This window comes from Pyxicephalus adspersus, chromosome Z (assembly GCF_032062135.1).
Source record: "Pyxicephalus adspersus chromosome Z, UCB_Pads_2.0, whole genome shotgun sequence".
Lineage (NCBI taxonomy): Eukaryota > Metazoa > Chordata > Amphibia > Anura > Pyxicephalidae > Pyxicephalus > Pyxicephalus adspersus.
Window position 1 is genome coordinate 72,814,055 of NC_092871.1, and position 25,388 is coordinate 72,839,442.

At 39.3% G+C, this 25,388-nt stretch overlaps 1 protein-coding gene across 2 annotated transcripts in view; it reads right to left on the minus strand.

Annotated features, from left to right (window-relative positions):
* SCAI (suppressor of cancer cell invasion) overlaps positions 1-25,388 on the minus strand; it is a 344,415-nt gene that overhangs the window by 228,812 nt on the left and 90,215 nt on the right. For both annotated transcript variants that reach the window (XM_072429918.1, XM_072429919.1), the window contains exon 5: positions 7,334-7,432. In XM_072429918.1, the coding sequence (XP_072286019.1) occupies positions 7,334-7,432 (99 nt within the window). The remainder of the gene's footprint in view (positions 1-7,333; positions 7,433-25,388) is intronic.

Consider the following 25,388-nt stretch of genomic DNA (forward strand, 5'->3'; position numbering starts at 1 on the left):
TTATACAATGAGGTGTACATATCCCCACACAGGTCTTTTCAAATGAGTCCCTGCTCATGCTGTCCTAAATGTGGGGCTAAAGAGGGCCAACCATTACCATATGTTTTGAAACTGTCCAAAAATTTAAAAATTTTAGGAAACTTGTGGCGTCCTTCACCCTGCAAAATTTGGCGAATCATTTCACACTTACCCCAGCATGGGGAACGTTTGGACCGCTAACGCTGCATGAGGCACGTAATTGAACAGGGCTGCAGCAAACTTCTTTCTATATTTTCCTTGGTGGCAAAAAAACAATTCTACGTAAATAGATAAATCCAGAACCACCTACCCAGTCTGTTTAAAGAGAAATTGAGATTTGTCTTTTAGATGGATTGGTTAGAAGCATCACTAAATAAGGAAATAAGGGTTAACAGATTTTTCGAGGATTGGTTATCCTATATTGCATTGCTACCAATAAACACCAGGAAATTTAATCACACACCTCGTGGTATACATACTGTCTGTTAGAGAATGTTTCGCTGGTAATCACCTAAACTGTATAACTGGAACCACCTATATGCTACATAATTGAGGAAATAAAAGTATAAAGGAAAATGTAAATAAACATTAAAACCGACTTTATGATTATGATAAAAAATAAAACTGGCTCAGTATATTTCTGTTGGCTTAAAATGATGTGTATGGTTTGAATATGACTGTGTGGTCAATTGTTGAAAACTCCAAACTGTTATCCGCAAATTTTACTGTTGTAAGTTGTTTATGCTGTTTATCCTTTCTTACAAAAAATAAAAATATATATGAAAAAAAATGATTTGCCTAGAGATCTGAATATTCGCCTTGCCCGTTAAAATTAACAAAAAGCTCAGGTTTCTGCTTTGTTATAATTGCCTATTTCTAAGGCAGAGTCTTGCACAGAAACGGACAAAGAACGTTCCTTGACGGGTACATGTGGACCGCATAACTTGAGCTGGAAATATGGAGAAGGGCTACAGGTTGGCTGAAATTTATGAGGTTTTGCATTTTCACAACACTACAGACACTCTTTTTACACTTTAAATCAACCTGAACCTAAAGACAAACAGGAAGCGTTGAGTTATCTTAACTGATGTTATCTTAGCCGATGAGAATAAAAAACAATACGTCTATTCCTCTTATGAAAAAGAGGCTGCCCATCTGGCCCTGATAAAATGGCCGTGAATCTGCAAAGAGGCAAAATTTCTAAATTGCTTCTTAACTTGTCGTGGGGTAAGTTTGGGCAATGGTTCTACCTGCCTAGAACAAGCATAGTCACTAACCCATTAGCTTTCTACCTACTTCAATGTTTCTAAAGTAAATATTGTTAATGATGAAACTGCTATTAATTGGAAATACACAAAAGACTGCTATACCAGGGGTCCCCCAACTTCCGGTTCATGGTTCATGGGCCATCTGACAGGTGGTCCGTGGCTCTGGCCGATGCACCCCCCAGTGGGTTAAGGAGGACCCCGATGGGGGGGCACACTGGCCAGAGAGGCGGACCATGTCCCCCGTACCTGATTGCAGGCTCAGGGAAGTGGGCGCGTTGTGACTGCTCAGACGTGCGATGGGAGAGTGGGTGGGTTCTGGCATCACAACGTATGGATACAGATTAAACACAGGTAAATCAATTTTACAAGTTGAAGGCATAACACTCAATCAATCGGTTGCTTAAGTTGCTTAGGATTAGGATGGAAATTTGTTGTTTAATATTGTAGGACTGTAATTCTTAAGAATAACTCCTAGGTATGATAAAGTTTGAAATACATCATAAATTATAATATATTAAATAATTATAAATAATAATTATAAAAAATAATGAAATCATTTATTAACAATAAATATAATTTAAAAATGTAAATAAATCAAAAATGCTGAAATTTGTCCAAACAAGGGTGCAATATTATTCATAAATTTAAATTAAATGTCTAGTAGATATCCCGGGTATGGTAAATTTTAAAACATGGGACTGCACAAAGTCCAACGCCACAATCCGGACAGTGGAACCTGGTTTCCTTTCGGATCTTTCTTCCACGGTCACTCTCTTTTAGCAACAAACCGCGCACATCCTTGTAGGTGCTGCCTTTTTCTCGGTTGGTGGAAAGTGACGAACAGTCAGGCATTCTGGCTTGACAACTGCAACAGCACGACGTCCAGGTCTATTCACGCCCATTGATGGTGTTTGGTGGTTCACGACAATAGATTCAGAAAGTTTCCAAATGAAGTCAGAATAACTCACAGGCCTGTCACTCTTTTGGCTCGTAGAGAATGTAGGCATTCCAACAAGATGCTTGAAAATCTTTTTGTTGTAATTCTTTTGCCGTTTCCTCATTGCTTGATCAGCTCGGTTGACCCCTACCATGGTGTATTGTAGTCCATCACTACTTGTGGCTTTATGATTTCTTTTCCACCTTTTGTGCATACCATAACAGTGAAGGCATTATGGACTATATTTTTTAGGCACACATCTTCCTTGTCCCACCATCCGAGTGCCATCATTTTTCCTTTCTGCCAGGCAACCATTTCTCCTGCATTCAGCTTCCTTTTTGCAAATATTGATAGCAGGTTGCACCAGTTAGCCCTAATGGTTCCATACGCATCTGTTTTGTGTTGCAAAGGAAATTCATAAAGTTCAGTAGAAGTAAAAAAAAGTTGTCAGTTGTGACACAATAGCCTTGATTTAGCAATGGCACAATGAGTGGAAGAACAGAAGATGTTGCTCCATAGTTGCTGTATGTTGGGTTGAATTTTGTCCCAATTCCAGTGCATACGACTGAAATCCAAATGCAGCCAGTTGAGGATTCGCAAAGCATGTAGGATTTCACGCCAAATCGTGCTCTCTTTGATGCAATGTATTGCACCCAGCTGAGCCTCCCCTTGTATGCCATTAGACTTTCATCCTTGCTAATGTCTTTCTGGCACATAGGTTTGTTGGAAATTTTTAAGAATCATTTAGGATATTTCCTAAATTTTTTTGAGTTTCGTTGCAGGATGAGTAGTTTCATCAAATTCTTCATATGTGGCAAAGTGTAGATATTTTATGATCAGAGTAAATCTGTACTCTGACATGACTGTGGCAAAGAATGGAGTGGCAAGTGTTTTATTGGTTGACCAATAATGCTTCTGCAGGGGTTTGCCCACTACTCCCTGAATTATCATTAAGCCCAGAAATAGCCAAATGTCATCTTCGCTTACTGCTTCCCACTTTCTGCCTCTTGCAAACCTTTGGTGTGGAGCAGCTATTTGTTGTGCTGCGTACCTGTTTGTCTCAGCAAGTATTTTTTCAGTAACCTCATCGGTCAGAAACAATTGCAGGTATGCCAAGGGGTCCTTGCGTGCAGCATCAATTTTCACACTAGGTGCTCCAGTAAATGGGAATCTTGGGGACACTCCCTTAGCTGCACCAAGGTCAATAGAGCACTAAGTGTGCACATTACTGACCTCAAACCCTGATTCATCACTGTGTTCACTTTCACTGTCTGATGACAAATTTCCTGGTGAATCATTATCGCTCCATTCGACAAGTGACTCTAAATCACTATCGCTGCTTTCTAGTTGTCCAAAAACAGCTTTTGCGCTGGCGAGACACCTTTTGGATGCCATGGATGTGGTCAAGTCTCCAGTAAGAAGTCAGGAACATTCACGGTCAGAGAAGTGTTCAAATGAGGAAAAGGTCGTGAAAGGTTCAAGCAAATGTCAGACCAAGTTCAGTCCTGATAAATGTGTAAATTATTTATGTGTAAATAAGGGCAACGGACAAAGCTGTTTGATGCACTAATAGCTGTACTTTTGAATTTATTATTTAATATATTTTACTGTGATCAATGATTTCAAAGCAGATTACAATGTAATCTGCTTTTAAATTTCCTGCTAGGTCACACCTCTCCAGCGTACCGACGCTTCACATTGAGGATGAGATGCAGAAGCCGGCCGGGGATCGCTAGGGATGCTGATGGATTGAGGGGAACAGATAGGATTTTTTCTTCTACCCCAAGTGTGGCTCGGGGTTACCGCTTTTGGTAAATAAAATTCACCCAAAGCCACACTCGGGAATGCCGGGGGGTTAAGTCTCTAATTGTAGGAGATGTTTATCAATTGCATTACACCAAATATTGCTGTGTTTATGATCTAATGCATAGATTTTGACAGTAGAAGCATCAAAGTTGTGTTTCAAACCTATATGTTTTTCCTACAGGGGTAGTGATGTTATTGATACATGCTATATATATCCTCTACTTGAATTTGGGTTTTGTTTTTCCTATGTAGTATGCACCACAAACACTTACTATATGGGTACATTACTAGTACTACCAGTATTGAAGTATACATATGGTACTGTGAATTACATTGATCCCCAGTGGGAACACTTTTTAAGCTATGTAAATAAAGATTTGATTTAATATAAATTGTTTCTGTGATATAATGGCCAACTAATAATCACACATTATTTGGTAAGTATTTAGTTTCCCATTTAGGCTATTACTATGTGCATATACATTGTCACACAAACCTGATAAATATTAAAAACTGTTGATAAATTACAAATCATCACACTGTCCAGACAAATGTACCCCGGTAAAACACATTTCTTTTTAGATGCTATTGAAGATGCGCACTGCCATCTTACGGATATTTGTTTGTAGAGGAAGAGTTACACAATGTATCAACATAAAATCTCATCACTCTAAAACGTAAATTTATTTCATTGCCTGGGTAATTTTTTGTAGTGTATGCTCTCCTGTTAAGATGTTAATAGCATATACTACAATTGGGGCCCTCTAAAGTTTTTGATAAAAGTGAAGCCCGTAGTAAGAAAATAAATCTTGCGCCAGTAACGATTTGATTTCAGCAATTGGCTATAGGCAAGATTGTTTCTAACATTCTTAAGCTACGTACACACTTCCAATTATTATCGTTGGAAAACGAACGACCCTGCACGATATATACGAACGATCGTATAGCACCGATCCTGCACATAGAGATAACGACACGATCGTTCGTAGATATTGTACACACAATAGATACGATCGTTTAAGCGATAGAGGAACTATGTGCACGACAGGAAAGTGAACAAACGTTCGTTCATTACGCATGCTCAGATCATGGACGATCAACGAACGACCGTACACACGAACGATGTTCAACGATCGTCGTCCAATCCGATCCGCCGGTCCGGTCGTTCGTTTCCAACGAGTTTCCTCGTTCGTCGGCGTCGTTGGTTACTTTTTTACGAACGATTTTTTGCCCAATCGATCGTTCGTCGTTCGATTGGAACGATAAAAATTGGAAGTGTGTACGCACCTTTACAGCAAAGATTCTGCTGACAGAAAGGCAAAAAAAATTCTGAAAAAGTGGTAAAAAATGCCATAGAAAGAAATTCATAGCTGAAACATGTTTTATGAGGAGCAGGAAATGCATCGTGAACCCATAACTAATAGTAAGAGTGAGTAATAACTCAATCGCTTTCAAAAAATACACTACCATTGTTGCAGTTGGCCTGGTTATATAGTTATAATTGTTTCAAAGAGTCTGTATTTGGACATTATATGTGCTGTATAAACTATTGTATGAATAGATGTATATATCCTTTTAAACTACCTCCTAATCTCTGTTAATTTACAACTAATAAACGTGCCTGTCATTTTGTGTTTTTATAACTAATAAAAGATCCTAATAAAAAAAAGAAAAAACATTTTTTAAAGTTATCTATTTTATCAATAAATGCATTTATTAATAATGATGTTTGTTCAAAAGCTTTTTGTTTGGAAAGTACCCTGGCTAATAGGAGGTTAAGCTGTTAGGAATACTCCCGTATTGGGCTTCTTAAGACTAATGCAGGGACAATAGGATGGAGGTATGGCATATGCAAATCTCAGGTTGAAGCGTTTTTTTTTAAAAAAAGAAAGCACATATATTCACACAGAAAGATGCTATTAAAAAACACAATTAACAAATATCAGACAATAGGCGGGTATTTTAGAATATTTTCAGCACCTTTATAGCTCTTTTTTTAATTTTTGTGTTAAAAAAGGTCTCCATAAGTAGCATTCCATAGGTGTGAATCATCAAAAAGCTATGAAATAAATAGAATCCTAACATCTGAGGTGCTTTCCTTTTTGAAATGTGCTTAGATGTAGTTGGCAGCCAGAACGGAGCCAATATGTGTCACAGTCAGTCATCATACACTGCATGGTGCTGTATGGTTTGTTTGGTAGTGCATACACAGAAGGCAAAATTGAAGGAGCTTGTAGGACCATGTGCTGCTTTAAGAACACAATTTGGTGCACTAGGAAGCGCCTTACCCACTGGAGGTGGAGGATGTCCATTAAGGACTGTCGCAGACTGGTCCTCAGTCCTCTTAAAGGCTATTCCTTCATGGATTTCCCAGAGGAGGAAGATAACGTCTAATAAATCCTTGGACCTGTGAGTTCTTCCCTTTTCCCACCTTGTCACAAGTATACTGTATTGTGTATCGTGATTTTTAGGCATACAATATGGCGGCGTCATGCAGGACCTCATGAGGGAGAAGCCCTGACTCACACCACCCAGGCATCATATCGCAGAATGTAGGGGTGAATGTATTTATAGTATGTATCTTGGGGGTATTGTAATATAGTGTTTTCTGAGCTGCGTTGCAGTACCTTGGGTGAGTGTACCTTGATTGTATTGTTTTAGGTTGTTGTATGAATAAAGCTTTAATTCAATCAAAAAAAAACATTTAAGAGAAGTGTGCTTCTCCCCCTTGAAAAAGGGTGGATTTATTACCTTCATATTGAGAACAATCTGTCTAAAAAACAGATAAAATCTTTGTCTTCCCTTTGGGAAGTCAATCTCTTTATATCAGTTTTTGCTAATAATGATGTAATCTTGTCCTGAAATCATGCCTGGTACAAAGGTATTTTGGACAGATTAAGAACAGATTTAGCCCTAATGAGAACACAAAGTGGTTGGAGAATAGGTGTGTAAAGGGGCGCAGTACCTGTCAGGGGCAGTTTGACAATGTGTATACCTTTTACTACTAAAATAAAGGCCAACACTGGTTGCTTTTGGTATTTGAAAATTCAAGAATTATATTACAAGTATATACAAGACACATTTATAATTTCAAAATTAGTTTATCTAAAGTTATTATGTGCATTAAAATGTTTGCTCTTCTACAGCATTATTCAAAGGACAAAAGAAAGATATACTAGGAAGGCACTGGAAAAAAGATCTTATCTATTACAGAAAAAATGTAAGCAACAACCTCTTGGGGAAAATCTCACAAGACTGACAGTTTGATTTAAAATAATAAAGACTACTACTAAGAAAATCTCACCTGTCCTCTTTGGTGACTTGTGAATAGTAGGAACGCTGTCGAATAGCTGAGTAAAATGAAAATGCTTCATTAAGGTAGCTTGTCTCTGATGTACGGAGACTGTAGGAAAAAAATACATTTTTGCTACTTAACATACCTGGGAAAACTGATAATACCACATATTTGAATATTTTACCATACAAAAATGTAAACAATCACATATACACACACATTTGTAATGCAAGTAAGAGACTTATTTAGGTTAATTTATAACACCACATGTACTGTAAAAACCCTTTTTTGCAGTTCATTGAGGTAAAGAGGAACAGTATAATTTCCATATATTATATACAGTTGTGTAAAATACCAGCAGTGTGTTTTAAATCAGTAAATAAAGCTCAAAATTCATATAACAGTTTTTTTTTTCCATATTAATAATAATAATAATATTAAACAGTATTAATATACAGCCAACATATTACACAGTGCTGTACATTAAATAGGGGATGCAAATGACTGACAGATACGGACATTGACACAGGTGGAGGAGAGGACCCTGCCCAGAAGAACTTACAATCTAAGAGGTGGGGAAAGTAGCAAAAAATAGGAGGGGGAATAAGGAGTGGTGGGTAAATATTAAGGATTTTAGGAGACAGAGGACAGGTAGGCAAGCTTGAAAAGATGGATATTGAGTGCTCTATTAAATGAATAGGAAGTAGGAGCAAGCCGAATAGAACCAGGAAGGCCATTCCAAATAGTTGGGACAGTTTCAGATTAGTCTTGTAGATGTGAATGTGACAAGCTTAAGAGAAAGGAACTCATTAATAGGTTATTAAAGAAGTGAAGAGAGTGACTATGGGTGTATTTTTCCATCAGGTTAGGAAGGTAAGTGGTACAAGAGTTGTGGAGGGATTTGAAGGCAAAGTACAGGAGTTTAAATTGTAGTTCTCGTCATTGACTTTCATTTGACCTTTAAAATCCAAAGAGGGGCAGTGGAAGAGAAGTGGTAGGAAGGATGGATAAGTCTGGATGCAGCATTCATAATGGACTGTAGAGGAGAGAGTGGGGTTAGTGGAATACCAGAGAGGAGGAGGTTACAGTAGTCCAGACAGGAAATGATAAGAGCATGTACAAGGAGTTTGGTAGTATCTGGGAACAAGTAGAGGTGGATTTAAGAGATGTTGTGCAGGTAAAAGTGACAGAACCTGGAAATGTTCTGAATGTGGTGAGTGCAGAATTGAAGGTGACACCAGGACAACGTGCCTGAGGGGCGGGATAAATACCAGTGTTATTAACAGTAAGGAATATGTCAGAGGGAGATTTGGAGTGTGACGGGGAGAGATAAGTTCTGTTGTAAATAACTAGGTGGTAGTTATATTAGTTTGGTTTTATGATCAGGGTGGAAAACACCCATTTGTATAGTACTTTGCATAGTTTTTAAACTCCCCTGGTGTGTACATTTCAAATATTTATTGATGAGTACCGTATTTTCTGGCGTATAAGATGACTGGGCGTATAAGACGACCCCCAGCTTTTCCAGTTAAAATATAGAGTTTGTTGCACTTAAAAAAAAAAAAACAGTAACAAAGAAAATTTTTACTTTAAATAATATAATTGTCTACCCTTCTATGTAAAGTAGTCACACAGCTCCACCTAGTGGCTGATTTGTAAATCACAATATTCTATAACACGCATATAAATACATCTTTACCGCATGGCTCACAGCGTTCCCCCGAAGCTCTCGGACACTGACACTGACTCTTGGTAACCCGAGCTCGGATCTTCTCCCCGTTCAGGGTACAGTCGGGTCCCTCCACCATGTCACCGTGTCACTCCCTATGTGCAGCACCCGAACAGATGATGTATTAGCTTGTAGCTTGTATGTGATTGGTAAGTACCCGGCGTATAAGACGACCCCCGACTTTGGCACAGATTTTTCGGGGTTAAAAAGTCGTTATACGCAGGAAAATACGGTATATAAGATATCTTCTAATCTGCTTCTGTAAAATCATTGTGGTGTGGCATTTTTGTTTTTTTTTGTGCTCTTTTCCCTTTGTCCTCATGGATTTACGGGAAAATGCCTGTGCGGCTTTTGCCTCTAGAATCAGAAATTCTTGTACAACACAAACAAAGAGGCACTGGCATATACAGTATGTGAAGTATTTGGTGGAGAGATGCAATACCATTGGCCTCAGAGTCCAGATTTTCCCTAATCTTAGAAATGTATCCTTTTAAAACAAAGAATATGAAGAAATTTTAAAAGGATGTTCACAATAACTGATATCATACAGTGGAATTGAAGGAAACCAAAGATGAATTAGATACATTTTATGTAGAATATTCAGAGCTAATTTCCTCTGATATCTTTAGGGATAACAACTTTAATTTAAAATGTAATACAAATAATATATTCTCATTTAGTTTCAAACAAAGAACAAACATTTCTTAAGGATCAACAGGCATTTTGTATCTGAACGAGCATATAAATGGACCCACATGCATTAGCATAGTTAATATAGGAAAAGAGGTTTTCATAAGTTGAAGGAAATGGGGAAACCATTGATGAAAGTGGATCAGAATGTTCTTCACAGGTGTCCCAAAATTAAGCTCCAAGAGTTATAAGAGGCAGGAATGAAGAAGTCCACACCACAACTGAAAAACACATCACATACAGCACCTCACTCAAATGAAATCTTCACAGTCAATGGAAGATGGACTGCCTCCATAAGAGGCACTGAAGAAGTAACCAATAAGAGATGGTTCTACTGCACCATGTTCCACGATATACCAGATTGTCTTACCACCCTGCGAACATCTGAATTGCCAATATTTTGAAATGCTATCATACAGCTTTTAATCACTCATTTTTACTGGTTGGTATTTAAAGCATATGTTTATCCAATCAAAGGAATCTTACCCTCTTCATTCACAGTTCCCATAATCTTGTATCCCCCCCCCCAACCCGGAATAGTCTTGTAATATTTATTAAGTTTAAAACAAAAAATGTTGTGTTGAGTTCTATGGGATTGATTACACAGGTCAACATGTTTTTTTCATCAGATAATTTTCTATGGGCTTTGTAGTATTTTTTAAATCTGTGTTCAGTTTTTCTCTAGAACGTCTAGTTTATGTGATGCAGCTAATTATATATTGTGTAAAATTCGTTATAAATAGCCTTAAATGAATACAACATTTAACGACAGTTTTCTTTTTTTTTTAAGGTTTTTTAAGATTTCATTTGTCATCATGCCTAGAATCTGCCTTAATGATCCAGACAGTTTATGTTACATGTTTGGTTCATTCACCACCGAAGCACAACGTCGCCAAATTACCACAGATAATTAAAAAGATATACAAATTATATTCGGCTAAATTGGCGTAAAGCAGCAATGCCATTTGCAATCCCGATGGTGTGGAGAGAACCGCGAGACCATCTAATCGACTGCTTTTTTTGCCAAGTCAACAAAAATGGATTCTCAGGTAAAACTAAGCACAAAATTGTATATCCCAGCCTCGATTTTGCAATTAGGCCTGTTCCCCATGATGATTCATTGCCAGTTTCAGTACCGCCACATGATGGACCTTCTGTAAAAGGTGACGAGGAATGCGCTGGAGTTGCAGCCAGTTACAACCCCGAATCGTCTGATCCTGACTACTTGGCCGATGAAGATTCAGAACCAGAGACCTTTACACAAGCAGAGCAGAATGATCTCGTTCGTGAACTAAATCTCTCCAAAGACAAAGCCAACATCTTGCTTCAAAGCTTAAACAGAAGCACTTGTTGCAAAGGGTGTAAATGTAACTCACTACAGAAAACAAAATCATAATTTGACATGGTTCTTCACTAGTGATGGCTCACTGTGCTACTGTCATGATATAAATGCTCTCTTTTAACAGTTTGCCACAAGAGCATGTTCCATCTGAATGGTGTACCTTCATTAATTCATCTAAAAGAAGTTTAAAAGCAGTCTTACTGCAAAATGGTAATTCCAAACCAAGTTTACCGATTGCCCATTCAGTTAACCTAAAGGAGTCCTATGACTACATAAAGTTACTACTTGATGCAATCCAGTATAAAACACACCAGTGGAACATCTGTGGGATCTAAAGGTCATTGGCTTGCTGATGGGAATGCAAGGAAGATTTACAAAATTTTGCTGTTTCCTATGCCCGTGGGACAGCTGATCAACAGGAGACCATTATGTCAAGCGTGATTGGCTACCAATAGATACTTATAAGCCCAAAACAAGCAGTGTCTCAAGTTTCTGCCTCTGGTTGATCCGCATAAAATATTTCTGCCACCTCTCCATATCAAGTTTGGCTTGATGAAAGGCTTGTAAAGGCCATGAGTAAATCAATCTCCGTGGGTTTTCAGTACCTTGTTGAGAAGTTTCCAAACATAAGCACTGAAAAAATCAAGGAAGGGATATTTATAGGACCACAGGTCAAGTCTGTTTTGCAGGATAATGTTTTCAAACAATCTCTCTCAGTAGCTGAGCTAGAAGCTTGGGATGCATTCAAGTGGCAGTGTGAAAATTTCCTGGGCAACCATAAGTCTCCTGCATACAAGGAAGGAGTTCAGAATCTGCTTGATTCATACCAGAAACTTGGTTGTCGCGTGTCATTAAAAATACACTTCTTGCACTCACATCTAGAATTTTTCCCTGTAAATATTGGTATGGTGAGTGACAAACATGGAGAATGTTTGCACCAGGACATTTAGGTAATGGAGCACCGCTACCAAGGTTTCTGGAATGAAAGTTTGATGGCTGACTACTGCTGGATGCTGTACCGAGACAATCCAGACAAAAAGTACACAAGAAAATCCTACTCTAAGCATTATTGAAGAAACAATTGTACCTGACACTGTTCAGTAGATCTATACCACAGTGTGTCTAATTTTACTTCACACTGAAGATGTATTAACATTCACTTCAATGGTGCTTACATATAAGTGCAAAATACATGTTAGGAAAAAACTGAAAACAGATCTGATATCTGCTCGAAAAACTGATTTGAAAAAGTTTTCTGTGGTTTCTGATGATTATCAAAACTAATTTTTTGTTGACCTGTGTTATTATTACATGATCACATAGATATGCGTTGATGCTGTTTTGTTTTGCCAGCTGCAGAAAACAATTGCTAATTATGCTGTTAAATGGATAGGAGGAGACTAAGTAGTGTTTCCACCTTTCTTTCCTCCTCTTGTAATTATGATGGTTATATTGCCTACAACCTAAATGATCATTTTGTATGTTTCTGGTGAACCTTCCCAATAAAAATTAAATTTGGAAATCTCCACAATCACTTATGGGACAGTTATGGTTCATCATAGAACATTCAATGTAACTGAGATGTGCCATGAACTGGGACACAGGAAATGGGGTTGTTCCTTCACAGACACAACCTTCTTCACGTTTTTTAGGAAATATGTTAATTCCACAATACAGGGCTCTCAAGTATCAGGACCAACAGGGCACTATGTGTATAAAATCCCCAATGTCAACAATTAAATGTAATCAATGTATCAGAACACCCATTATCTAAAACAGAACATGAAGTATTACAATTGGGCCTTAGCTTTTATCCATCAGATCGACTGGACAAATTTGAGTTTATTGAAGACTTGCACCTTTTTGCTAGGAAATTATAAAGAACTCTTTGATAAAGAACCAAATGTGAAAAATTAGTTGTTACCAAATTGTGAGGGATAGAAGTTAGATGACCTTAAAACACTTAAAAACTTGGAAGGAAGGCCATGTTGAAGATTTGATTGATCAAAGTACATCTACTTTTTGGAACCTGAAAAATGAATAGGTAATTACATTTTCAGGCTATAGATCTAGAAGTTATGCGGACTTAAGACACAATCCAGTGATTTACACTTTTAGTCAACATGTTTTTCAACCAGTGAGGGACTTAGAACTACCAAAAATAAAAGGTAGCCTATGAATAAACTAACGGAAAGTGATTGGAGATTTAAAAAACAACTCCAAAACTGTAATTAAACCATCCAACAAATGTGAGAATTTTGGACAATGAAATCACAAAGTATTAGATAAAATACTACTTATAAACAATACAGTATAAAAGAATGAATGTAAAACATTCAATTTGTTCACAAGATACTTTATAGTTAATTGGGTTGACAAACTATTGTTGGAAAGAAGGGATTACATAGTGGGTCCCATCCCAATGCGTTTCACCCCTATGGGCTTCCTCAGGGGATAAGAAGACCCTAAAATAATGTGATAATAGTAATGTCAGTATATTTCAACACAAAATATTAACCTTTATAGTTGTTCAGTAATTGATTGGATAAAATACTAACTTACTGTGTACACTATAAAGATTGAACCAATTTAGGAACAAGCAATATACAGTTTGTCAGTTCATGTTGAACATTCCAATTGAACAGGCAGTTTGGATGTTCGATGATGGATGGAAATATATAGGAAATACAAAGGTATTAAAGTAAATCCAATGTGAAGGGTGAAATAAAAAGATTGTTTATTTACAGAAGGAGTATAGGTATCCTATGTGTATGCTGGTTTTAATCTGGGATTCTTGCTATTGTGATGATATGGTTGAATTTATCAAATACAAGTTTCTTGTGAAGCAATAACCAATCTAGTATTTATAACAAAAGACAGTGAGGAGAATAACTTGTATTTCCCTGTAATAACTGTGTTTTGAATAGATCATTGGAATAATGTATTATTTGAAAAATACTCACAGTATACAGGCTCAAGGGGGTTACTGTAAGCAGTGTGTGTATATATATATATATATAAAATATATATATTATACAGTATTGAATGTTAAAAAAGGGTAGTGTTGATGAAAGGCATTGTGGTTTAGTTAAGAAATAAGCATGATGTTGTATGAGAATGAACCACAAGATGGCGTACTTTGTATGTTGCTGTGTTGCAAATATCGGGTCCCACGTCGTCCCGGGATCTGTCCCCAAGCCGCGGCCATCTTCACCTCTTACTGGTTCTTCTTCCTTTGTCACCAGACCCAGGCACGAGATCGGGTGACGTAGGTTGGAAAAAAAACTTGCCAAAAAAACTTGCATTGCCAATGCGTGAGATCTGCAAATTTTTCTACTTTCATGAAAAGGATCCCAAGGGCCTCCCGGGATCACCCAAGAGGCTTTGTGCTCCAATTCTTGATTACCTAGGCGATCGAGAATTAGGCGGTGGTGCTGCACATTTTTTTTTTTTTCTTTTTTAAAGGGTGTTGCACTTTAAAAAAAAAAAACAGAGTTTTTACTTAACATAAAAGAGTTGTCTACCCTATAATGTAAAGTGAAATTTCTGAGTTTAGGTACACTTTATTGTTTTAAATAAAGTAAACATCTGTTTTAAATGAGTGTATTGAAATTCTAATGTCTTCAAAATCCTGTGACTGACTTTTGGGTCTTTTGGAACCTAGAATCTTGTTACATGTATCTATCACACAGTTATGTTGATCATTTAATTGAAATATAATTTTTGCCAATATTTGAGTTCTTTGTAGATATTGCATTTTTTTTAAATGCTAATGTTCCTTTTTTTCCTACTTCTTTATTGGTTAAAGCGGAAGTAAACCAAAACCAAAATATTACACTTACCTTCAATCCTGGTATTCCTCTTCGTCCCAGATCTGAGGAAGCACCGCCATCTTCATTCTTGACTTTCTTCTTCCTTCTTCTTGGCACGTCACCGGGGTGATGAAGCCCGCTGTGAAGGGGGAAAAAAAAACCAGAGAGCTGATCTCACTGCGCTTGCATGAGATCGCCATCTATTTCCCTTAATTGAAAAAATGCTCCTTCTGAGCATGTCCAAGATTAGGCCATGCACAGAAGGAGCGCCTAGAGCCTCCCAGGATGCGTGATGTAGGTATCCCGGGAGGCTCTGCCCTCCTATTCCATCTTCATCACCAAGGCGATCAAGACTAAAAGGGGAGGTGCTGCACTATGCACTTTTTTTTTTAAAAGGGTGTTGCACTTAAAAATAATAAAAAATTAATAACATTTTCCCTTTACATATAAGGGTTGTCCACCCTTTTACGTAAAGTAAAAATGTTGAGTTTAGGTACGCTTTAAGTAAATATATGATGATCAATACATATACACCCATTAATTACCGTATTTCCCCCTAAAGTGGGGGGAAAATCAGGGTGCGTCTTATGGTCCGAATGCATATTTTTTTACTTTGGGCGGGCACAAGTGCCGCACGCTGGATCTCAGGGGAAATCAAATGAATTTTTTTTTCTTGTTTTCCCGTGCGGAAAACCTGGTGCGTCTTATAGTCCGGAGCGTCTAATGGTCCGAAAAATACGGTACTTAATCTACCTTTTGATCTATTACACTTACCAGTTCGCAGTAATAGGTGAGATTTAGTCAATTGTTTGTATAATGCTGAATTATACAACCTTGATGTGTGTTCTCAGTATCACCAACTGAGCCAGGGGTAAGTTCTTTTCCCATAGGGTGACTTGCCTTTTCATTGGATGTAAAACACTTATTGTCATCCCCCTATTGTAGGTTGACTGACAGGTGAAAAGCACAATCACTACCTATTAGCACATCAAAGCCACCCACCTGGTTAGGGGGTGGTCTTTCCTGCTGTTAAATAGCAGAAGTCTGATTCAGGCACTCTTGATGCCTGCAGCAGGACTCCCACAGCTTTGCTGTTCTGCTCAACAATCACATAAGAAACTGTGAAGTGTTGGCAGTTCACTGTCCGGGCAAGTATTTATTTTCTAACTCTTTGGCATAATATGTAATGAGTCCCTACTAGTCGTTACTAATTAACGGTTCATTTGTTTGTTATATAATGCTATTGGCTTGCTGGTGACCTTTGCATAATTTTGGGCGTAATTGTTACTTCTCCTTGCACACTACTTTATTTGGGACAATCTATACTTGTGGAGCATTACTCCTAATATTATATCACCTATCATGTTTGGATTCAGACTGTTTTATTTTATTTTATTTATACTGTTCTGATGATTTTTTATACTTACATATTTGAATTCATTATCCTGAATGTGTCTTATATATTTGCTATAATAGTCTCTTTGCAAAAAATGCACTGAAAGCTTTTACGCATATTGGGGAAATTAGACCACAGACTTCTAAAGGAATACAGAAAAAGATAGGGTTTGCAGGCCATTTTTTTTGCATTAACAAAGTAGTTTATTGCACTGATGCACAATGTTCTGTACCAACATAGTTCCACTATCCATGAAGTAGTTACAAAAGAATTTTCATACATGATCTTAAGCATTACATTTAGTATAGGAATAATGTCTGCCTAAAACCTATAGGTTTCACCAGATAGGCTTTCTCAGGGGAGATGGGAGCAACAATAGGTGTTGTAGACAGTGCTGGGGCAGAAAATGGGTGCAGATTCATATTTGTTTCATTTATGTAGGAAAATAATTTTTTGTAAAGGAACAGTTTTTCCCAGCTGGGTGGTAGGGGAGCTGTAGCCAGATGATCAAAAAGTGGGTGGGCCAATAAACTGCAAATTTAGTGCTCCCATCTGTTTATGCCATGGGTACCTAGAAACCCCTATTATTGTGTTAGTGTTCTACATACCCTCTATATTTTGATCCAACATACTGATGCCTGCCCTGTTAGTATGGTAAACTTTTAATAATAATTTTTATAGTGCCCATGTAATTTCTAGTGTACTATGTTTTAAGTGTCCAATCCCATGTGATAGTGTATGTGTAATCAATGCAGTGCAACAAGTTAGGCTTAGTTCACATGCCATTTACTGTTCCAACGTGACTACTAGCAACTGCCAGGCACCTGGGATTGGGAACAGACTGCAACTGCTAGGTTTTTTCAGACCTAGCAATTTTTCAAGCAACAGTGGCGTGAGGAAGAGGAAAATGCAGTAAATGCAACCTTACTGCCAGTATCAATTCAGCCTAACTTTAGATGTGCCCCTGACAATATCTAGTTAAGCAATTTTTTTTTTTTTTTTTTTTTTTTTGAAAAAAAGGTTTTTACAGAAAAGCTTATAATGCATGATGCACAGAAAGAGCAGCCCACAGACTCCTGGAATATGTGACAAATATTCTAGGAGGCTGCTGATTTCCCCTTCAGTTTTTATCACCATGGCGGTAAAGACTGAAGGGGTCCTACGCAAAAAAAAAAAATAAAAACAAACAAAATAAAAACACATTTTTTCATTATAGAAAAGGAAAAATCACTCCTTTATATAACATTAAAAATGCTTTAAGAACAGTATGCAAGTGATAGCAGATCAGGACAGGACAGCCAGTGTCCCCTCTCATCACTGCTAATATTTAAAAAAAAAAAAAAAAATACCTGTGAAGATTATTCACCTGAGTGAGCGTGTTTATTCACCTGAGTGAGAAGATGTCGTCAGCAGCACACAGATAGCTTTTTGTGTCTGTAAAGGCTGCATGTTCTATTCTGCAGCCTAACAAGCTGTGTCCAAACCTTTAAATCTTCTAAACCGTCAGTCAAAATGACTTGATTTTCAGGGTACACAATGTATTCTGAACGCTACTAATAACCAAATTTAAAGAATTTCAAGATTTTTGAAAAGTGAACATTGGGGTTGCTGTTGCAAAAGAAAGTGCGGTTAATAGCCCAAAACTGAAAATGAAAATTGGGGACCTACGAGGATACCTACATCATAAGAAGCATTGGGTGGGCTCCTAAATTTTATACCTACCTTTCACAAAACTATAATGGTCATATTATGCTACCCTGTCTGATTCTCTTCCTTGAGCCAAGTATGTCTCTGAAATTGGGTGAAATTGGGTGCCTCAGCTCCTCAGAGCCACTATGGGTAACAGCGGAGAATCTAATGCTCTTTGCAATCTAATGCTGCTGATTTTTTCAATGCTATTTAATGTAGAGCACTGCATATTATGTTGGCGCTATATAAATCCTGTTTATTATTAATAAATGCTGCAGAGCTGCATCACAGACAAGATGCTCCCAATGCAGCCACTTCTATCAATCTATCACAATATACCCAAGGCTATCAGTCTCCAGGGAAGGACCGCAAATCAGATGGCACATCTCATTCTTCATCTTTTGGTACCAGCCTAGCTAAATCCAAGCTGAAACACTTGTCCACAGAGGAGAGGAAAGGTAAAACACAGAAGAACATTCCACCCCAAAAGAAATAGCAGCATCTGACACTACTGATTCCTATCCCACCTCTAACCAGCCTGTGTCAACACTTAAAGGCATGCTGGTCTCCCCTAATAATGATATCCTGAAATTGTTTCAGCAACTTTAGGGAGACTTGCAAGATGTGGGATATACAGTAGCCCATAATGAATTAGGGGACCCATACAATGAAGTTGACAACACCCTTCAGCAAGTACAACTAAAACTAGTAGACCTAGAAGACTTGTGTAGAAGGAACAATAGAAAATTCAGGGGCATAGCTGAAAACATTCCTTCCTCAGAATTATTCTCCTATCTACAACAACCGATTACAAATCTGAACCCAACAGCATCAACATTTGAGCTCATTATTGATAGAGCAAATAGGCTCCCTAAACTGTCACACTTACAGTGAGGGAAAGAAGTATTTTATCCCCTGCTGATTTTGTTTTGTTTGCCCTCTAACAAAGAAATGACCAGTCTATAATTGTAATGGTAGGTTTATGGTAGCTGTGAGAGACAGAACAACAAAATAACCCCCAAAAAACAGTGCTCAAAAGTCATAGCTTGATGTGCATTGTAATGAGTGAAAGAAGTATTTGATCCCTTATCAACCAGCAAGGTTTCAGGCTCCTAGGTCTTTTCCCTGTATGCAGGTAATGAGCTGAGATTATGAGGAGCCTCTGTAAGGGAGTGCTCCTAAACCAAGCTTGCTACAGTGCCTGTATAAAAGACACCTGTGCACAGAAGCAATCAATCAGATTCCAAACTAGCCACCATGGCCAAGACCAAAGAGCTATCTAAAAATGTCAGGGACAAGATTCTAGACATACACAAGACAATGGACTGTAATGGACAATAATCATGAAAACGGTGACAAAGCAGCCCAGAACTATACAGGAGGAACCTGATCAATGATCTCAGGGCAGCTGGGACCATAGCCACAAAGAAAACAATTGGTAACACACTGCGCTGTGAAAGCCTGAAATCTTGCAGAGCCTGCAAGGTCCCCCTGCTCAGGACAGCACATGTATAAGCCCGCCTGCAGTTTGCCAATGAACATCTGAATGATCCAGAGGAGAACTGGGTTAAAGTGTTTTGGTCAGATGAGACCAAATTTGAGCTTTGAGGCATCAATTCAACTCGCCATGTTTGGAGGAGGAGGAATGCTGCCTATGACTCCAAGAACACCATCCCCACCATCAAACATGGAGGTGGACACATTATGCTTTGGGGGTGTTTTTCTGCTGAGGGGACAGGACACCTTCACTGCATCAAAGGGATAATGGACGGGGCCATCAAATCTTGGGTGAGCACATCCTTCCCTCAGCCGGGGCATTGAAAATGGGTCGTGGATGGGTATTCCAGCATGACAATGACCCAAAACACACGGCCATGGTAACAAAGGAGTGGCTCAAGAACAAGCACATGAAGGTCATGGAGTGGCCTAGCCAGTCTCCACACTGGTTGATAGGGGATCAAACACTTATTTCACTCATTACAATGCACATCAAGCTCTGACTTTTGAGCAAAGGGTTTTTGACAGTTCTTTTGTTGTTATTCTGTCTTTCACACCTACAATAAACCTACCATTACAATTATAGACTGGCCATTTCTTTGTCAGGGGGCAAACGTACAAAATCAGCAGGGGATCAAATACTTTCCCTCAATGTACCTGAAAAAGATCCAAGAGATGTACTTGCCTGCATCCACTGCCCTCACATTTATTTACATTTTGCTATTTTCTGACCTCTCGCATACGACATTACTAGCTAGACCAAAATTCCTAGCGATCACTCAGGCACTCGCAACAACCAAATCCCATACAAATGGGGTTTTTCGTGTAAAATTGCTGGTCACTAAGAATGGAACAATATTTACAATCAAATCATAGCTAGCTTCATGGCTTGAAGATACTGAAAATTGTTACCTTCCGAATGGAGATCAAAACCATCTTCAGATGATGGAAAGTATTTCCTGAATGAACACATTTGCAATATTCCTTTTCCTGAAGCCTTTTTTTTTTTTTTTTTTTTAGTTCTCTACAATGCCCAGTGGTATAGTGCCTTACTCTTTACCCCACAACCTTTTTTGCAGTATATTGCTGTGTGATTAATGCATTAGGATTCTTGTTTTTATAAGAAAGAAAGCCGATCTTGCCCGCCTTTTTGCCTCACAAATTCCCCAGCTCTGTAGCACATGGCGCCCAACATGGTGTCCTCCCACTCCTCACATTCTAGCACCAGCACTGGAGCTTCAGCAGCAAGCCCTGCCAGCCCCATACCACACTCCCTTGCAACCCCAGGAAGATCTGTGATGTTCACAGCGGAGTCCCGCGATCTGTTTCCCCAGAGCCCTGCACAGCTTCTGTGTCCCAGCAGGCATATGTGTCACATACCATGCTGCAGGACCTTTTTCCTCCCTACCCACAAAAGGTGAGCTGGAGGCCATGGCAACTCGTATTGAGTGCTCTGTACGTAAAGAGCTGGAAACAATACAACAAAGTGTATCAGCAGTGGATACCAGGGTCACAGCCGTAGAAACCACTACAAATGCAGTGCAATCTTCAGGGGCCACCTTAGAATCCTCTATGGGGGACATGAAATCACAACTTACCTCCCTATTTCTTCGTACTGACCACCTTGAAAACTGCAGTTGGCGAAACAATGTGCGCCTCCGGGGCATTCTAAATGCTACGGGTAATGCTGATTTACATGCCACAGTGACGGCCATCTTTACCACGCTTCTTGATCGCCCGCCAGACACAGCCATTGACAGTGTGCATAGAGAAGTAGTATCCTGGACAGAAGTTGAAATCTGCCTAATGATGTGGTATGTCGCATCCACTACTACACTTTGAAAGAAAAGATTTTAAGGAAAGCATGGTACCATGTCCCTGTGGACTTTGATGCAGCGAGTATACAATTATTGCCTGATGTTTCAGCACAAACCCTGCGTATGCGTGGTACACTGCGCCCACTACTTGAGTTGATCCGTTCTGCCGGGGCATAAAATAGATGGATGTCAATATAGATGACATCCATTCTATGTGTTGATAAAACGTGTTGGAACATTTGCCCTGCATCGCTAAACAGCTTCCCGCGCTATTTTCTATGTTGGGAGTTCAGCCTTTTAATATCCCAAACTGGTTGGATTTCCGTGCAGAAGCGGCAGTCTCCCTGCCGAGGAGCCAATGGATGGATATACCCCCGAGACCCTGGTGAAATACTGTTTCAGGTGCATTGAATACCCTGGCTCCCACATCTAATGAGGCCTGATTACTACCCCCCTGTGGGTGGTATTTGCATGATGCACTTGAGTTCTATGCTTTGGCTGTCAACAATGACTGATTGGTTGTACAATTTTACTTTGCTCTTTTGAATGCACTTTTTTTGCTGCTATTACTGTATTGTTGCTGTTGAACTGGGGAATGAGACATTGTCTGATGGCTCCCTAGTGGCAATAGCCTACAGGATAACATATTGTTTTTCGATTTTACTTTACTGTTTTTAAATGCCCTTTTTTGCTGCTATTACGGTATTGTTGCTGAACTGGTGAATGAGACACTATCTGATGGCCCTCTAGTGGCAATAGACTACAGGATAGCACATTGTTTTAAACTGGAATGTTTATTTTATACCCCATTGTTTTATTTTTCTTATATACCCCATTATTTTATATATGGCCTTTATATTTTATTGAGGACCCAGTATGGTTAAAATACAAATAGCAAATAAGGTGCTTTTTGATAATATAACACACTAATTCAAACAGGGTCTAATATTGTCTCTCCGGCAGGTTGCAGATATAGAGAATGGCCCAAGTAAGAGATGGTTTGTTGCCTCGTTCCACAGAGGTCATATTACTCACTTTATACTTCCTTGGCAAGACTCAGTTAGGAATAATATTATTGTTGGGATGAATAGCACACTATCTGTTTTCATAATTCCCCATGTGGCAACAACCTGCTGGTTGAAGGTCACAGTTTTTTACGGGGTTCCATCTGTCTAGGCCATCCAAAATGGACTCGCGTATAATGTGTCTGATTCTCTATAATCTATATCCCCCAAATACTAATCAAATCACTTACTTCAAGGAATTCCATAATGTTGCAGACACATTTACAGAGGGTACACTGGTAGTAGGAGGCGATTTTATTTTGGGGCTGGACCCAGCACAGGATGTGTCCCAGGGGGCCTCTCACCTCACTTACTCTGCTTTGAGGCGGTTGAAAAACCTTTTACACCAACTAATTGATATTTGGAGAATACAGCACCCCACGGAGCGTGACTATACCTTTTATTCCCCAGTTCACAAAACCTACTTGCGCATAGATTTCTTCTTAATGAAGCACAAAGCTATTTCTCTTGTACAAAACTCTGAGAATGGTACTATGACCTTCTCAGACCATACAGAGTTCTGTCCGATGTCACTCCTCCAAAAAGTAGGTCTTGGCGCCTCAACGAGTCACTTTTGACTTCTAAAGGGTTTGGACCTAAATTGGAAGGTGAGATACTAGCTTTCTTTGCCCGTAATGATGCATCCAATTCCAGTCCACTATCTGAGAAGTGGTAAGTGCTATATACGCGGACTGTTGATACAACAGGGTCATAGTCTTAAGAAAAAGTGCCAGATTCAACGGACACAATTGTTCCAGGATTTGCACGCCCTGGAAACACGGCATAAACGTGCTCACTTCCCAGACACGGAAGCCCAGCTATTGGTACTGCGGGGGAAAATCAATACGATGTGCTGTTCCAAAGCAAGATCCCAGCTTGACAAATGTAGAGCTTTCTTTTACAAGTATAGTATTAAAGGTGGGAGGGCGCTAGCGCGTGCAGTGGGAGCTAATAGGGTCCATGTCTTTATACCATGTATACATTCAAGCTTAGGTAGCCCGCTACACACCTCTCAAGATATGGCTGACTCTTTTAAGGACTTCTATTCGAAATTGTAAAATCTCAAGGAGGGTTAAGATGTGCCTCGACTATGCAGGAATATTTAGGTTCTTCGGGTATCCCTCAGATACCTGAAGAAGCTTTGTCTGTACTAGATGCCCCTATTCGTTCAGCAGCCCTTACCAATGCGCCAACAAAAAAGGCACGTGGCCCGGACAGGTTTACTTTGGCATATTATAAATGGTTTCTCCCCTAACTCCCGCGCCTGTTCCTGACCGCCTTTAAGGCGCTTTCAACAGAGTGCCCCCTCCCGTCTGACTCTGCCAGGGCTCACATATCTTTCAAATTGAAGCCAGAAAAAGATGCTAAATCGTGTGCGAGCTACCAACCGATATCGCTCCTGAATTGTGATGTCAAGCTTTTTTTCCAGTAAATTGGCACATAGACTAACCCCCATATTTCAGGGCCTAATTCATTCAAACCAAAGCGGGTTACTTCCTCTTAGAGAGGCGAGAGATATTATCACTTGCACGCTCAATTTGATACACGTCACTGTGCATAAAATTCCCTCATTTTTTCCGCTAACGCCAAGAAGGTGTTCGATCATGTGAATTTGGCTTACATGAGGCAGGTCCTCACCTTTATAGGCATCCCGAGCCGCCTTCTTGAATGGATTCAGGCTCTATATTGGAACCCTACCGCTTCTATTAGAGTTAATGGATTTCTCTCTTGTCCATTCTCAATTACTAATGGCACGAGACAGTCTCCTCTACTTTTTATTTTGCTTCTTGAACCCCTGTTGAGACAAATCCGCAAAATCCCTGATATCAAAGGCGTTAAAGTGGGCAGCACAGAACAAAAAGTGACTATTTATGCAGATGACGAACTTTTTTAAAAAACTTCCCCTCATTTAACCACTTCCAATCTTCTTAAGGAGTTGCGTCAATTTGCCCAGTTCTCTGACTATAAAGTAAACCTCAAAAAATCACGGGACTCCATTCGGTATTTAGGTACTAACATCTCAGCGGACATCAGTAAGGTAGTAAAATTAAATTTCTTACCACTTCTTAACAAGATACAAGCAGATCTCCAATGTTGGTGACAACAAACCTTTTCGTGGTTTGGCCGTGTAAAAATTAGTATTATGCCCACCTTCTCTATTTACTCCGAACTTTGCCGGTGCATATCACCCTTCATCTGGTACATAAATTCAGATCAAGATTTCTACGAATTGTATGGAACACTGACACCCCCCTTCTCAGCAAATTCCTCCTTCGACTCCCGAAAGAAAAAAGAGGGATGGATTTTCCAGACCCGATATTGTATCACAGGGCTCTAGTAGACTGGAGCAGGCACCCATGTTTTAAGGGCTGGGTAAGACTAGAAGATGTGTTATCTCCTATACTGTTGAGCTCTGCTGCGTGGTCCCCATCAGAGGAGTGCAGCCACCTTCGCCGCCACCCCTTAATAGGAGAGACCCTTAAAGTTGTAGCTAAATATTTCCGAGCTAAGGGTATTGAGACGTTTCCTTCCCTGCTATCTCCTATATTTGGTCACCCCAGGTTCCCCATTAGCAGGAAAGACCCAGTCTTTAAGGCATAGATTGAGAAAGGAAGTCAGGCATGTATTGAGAAAGGAATTCATCAAGCAATCAACTTTCTGCAACCTCATAATTGGAATATGATAGAGCAGATTCAAGTAGATCATTCTCTTCCCCATTTGGATGTTTGGAGGAAGGTACAATATGAGCACTTTATCTCCTCAGTGCCGCTGATGCGGGCTTTTCACCACCCCCTTGGAGAGTTTATATGAAGCCGGAGACCCCCTGAGAGGTGTGCTCTCATATGCACATAAAATGCAGCTGATGGCATGTGACGCCCCGGTGCCTTTGTTTCTTTCCAAGTGGGATCTCATATTATATTATGGGCAAAAGACCTCTATTAGCAACCGCTATCAAGAGACAAACTATAAATTGCTCACCAGGTGGTACAGGACCCTGGATCTGTTGGCAAAAATCAATCCACACGCG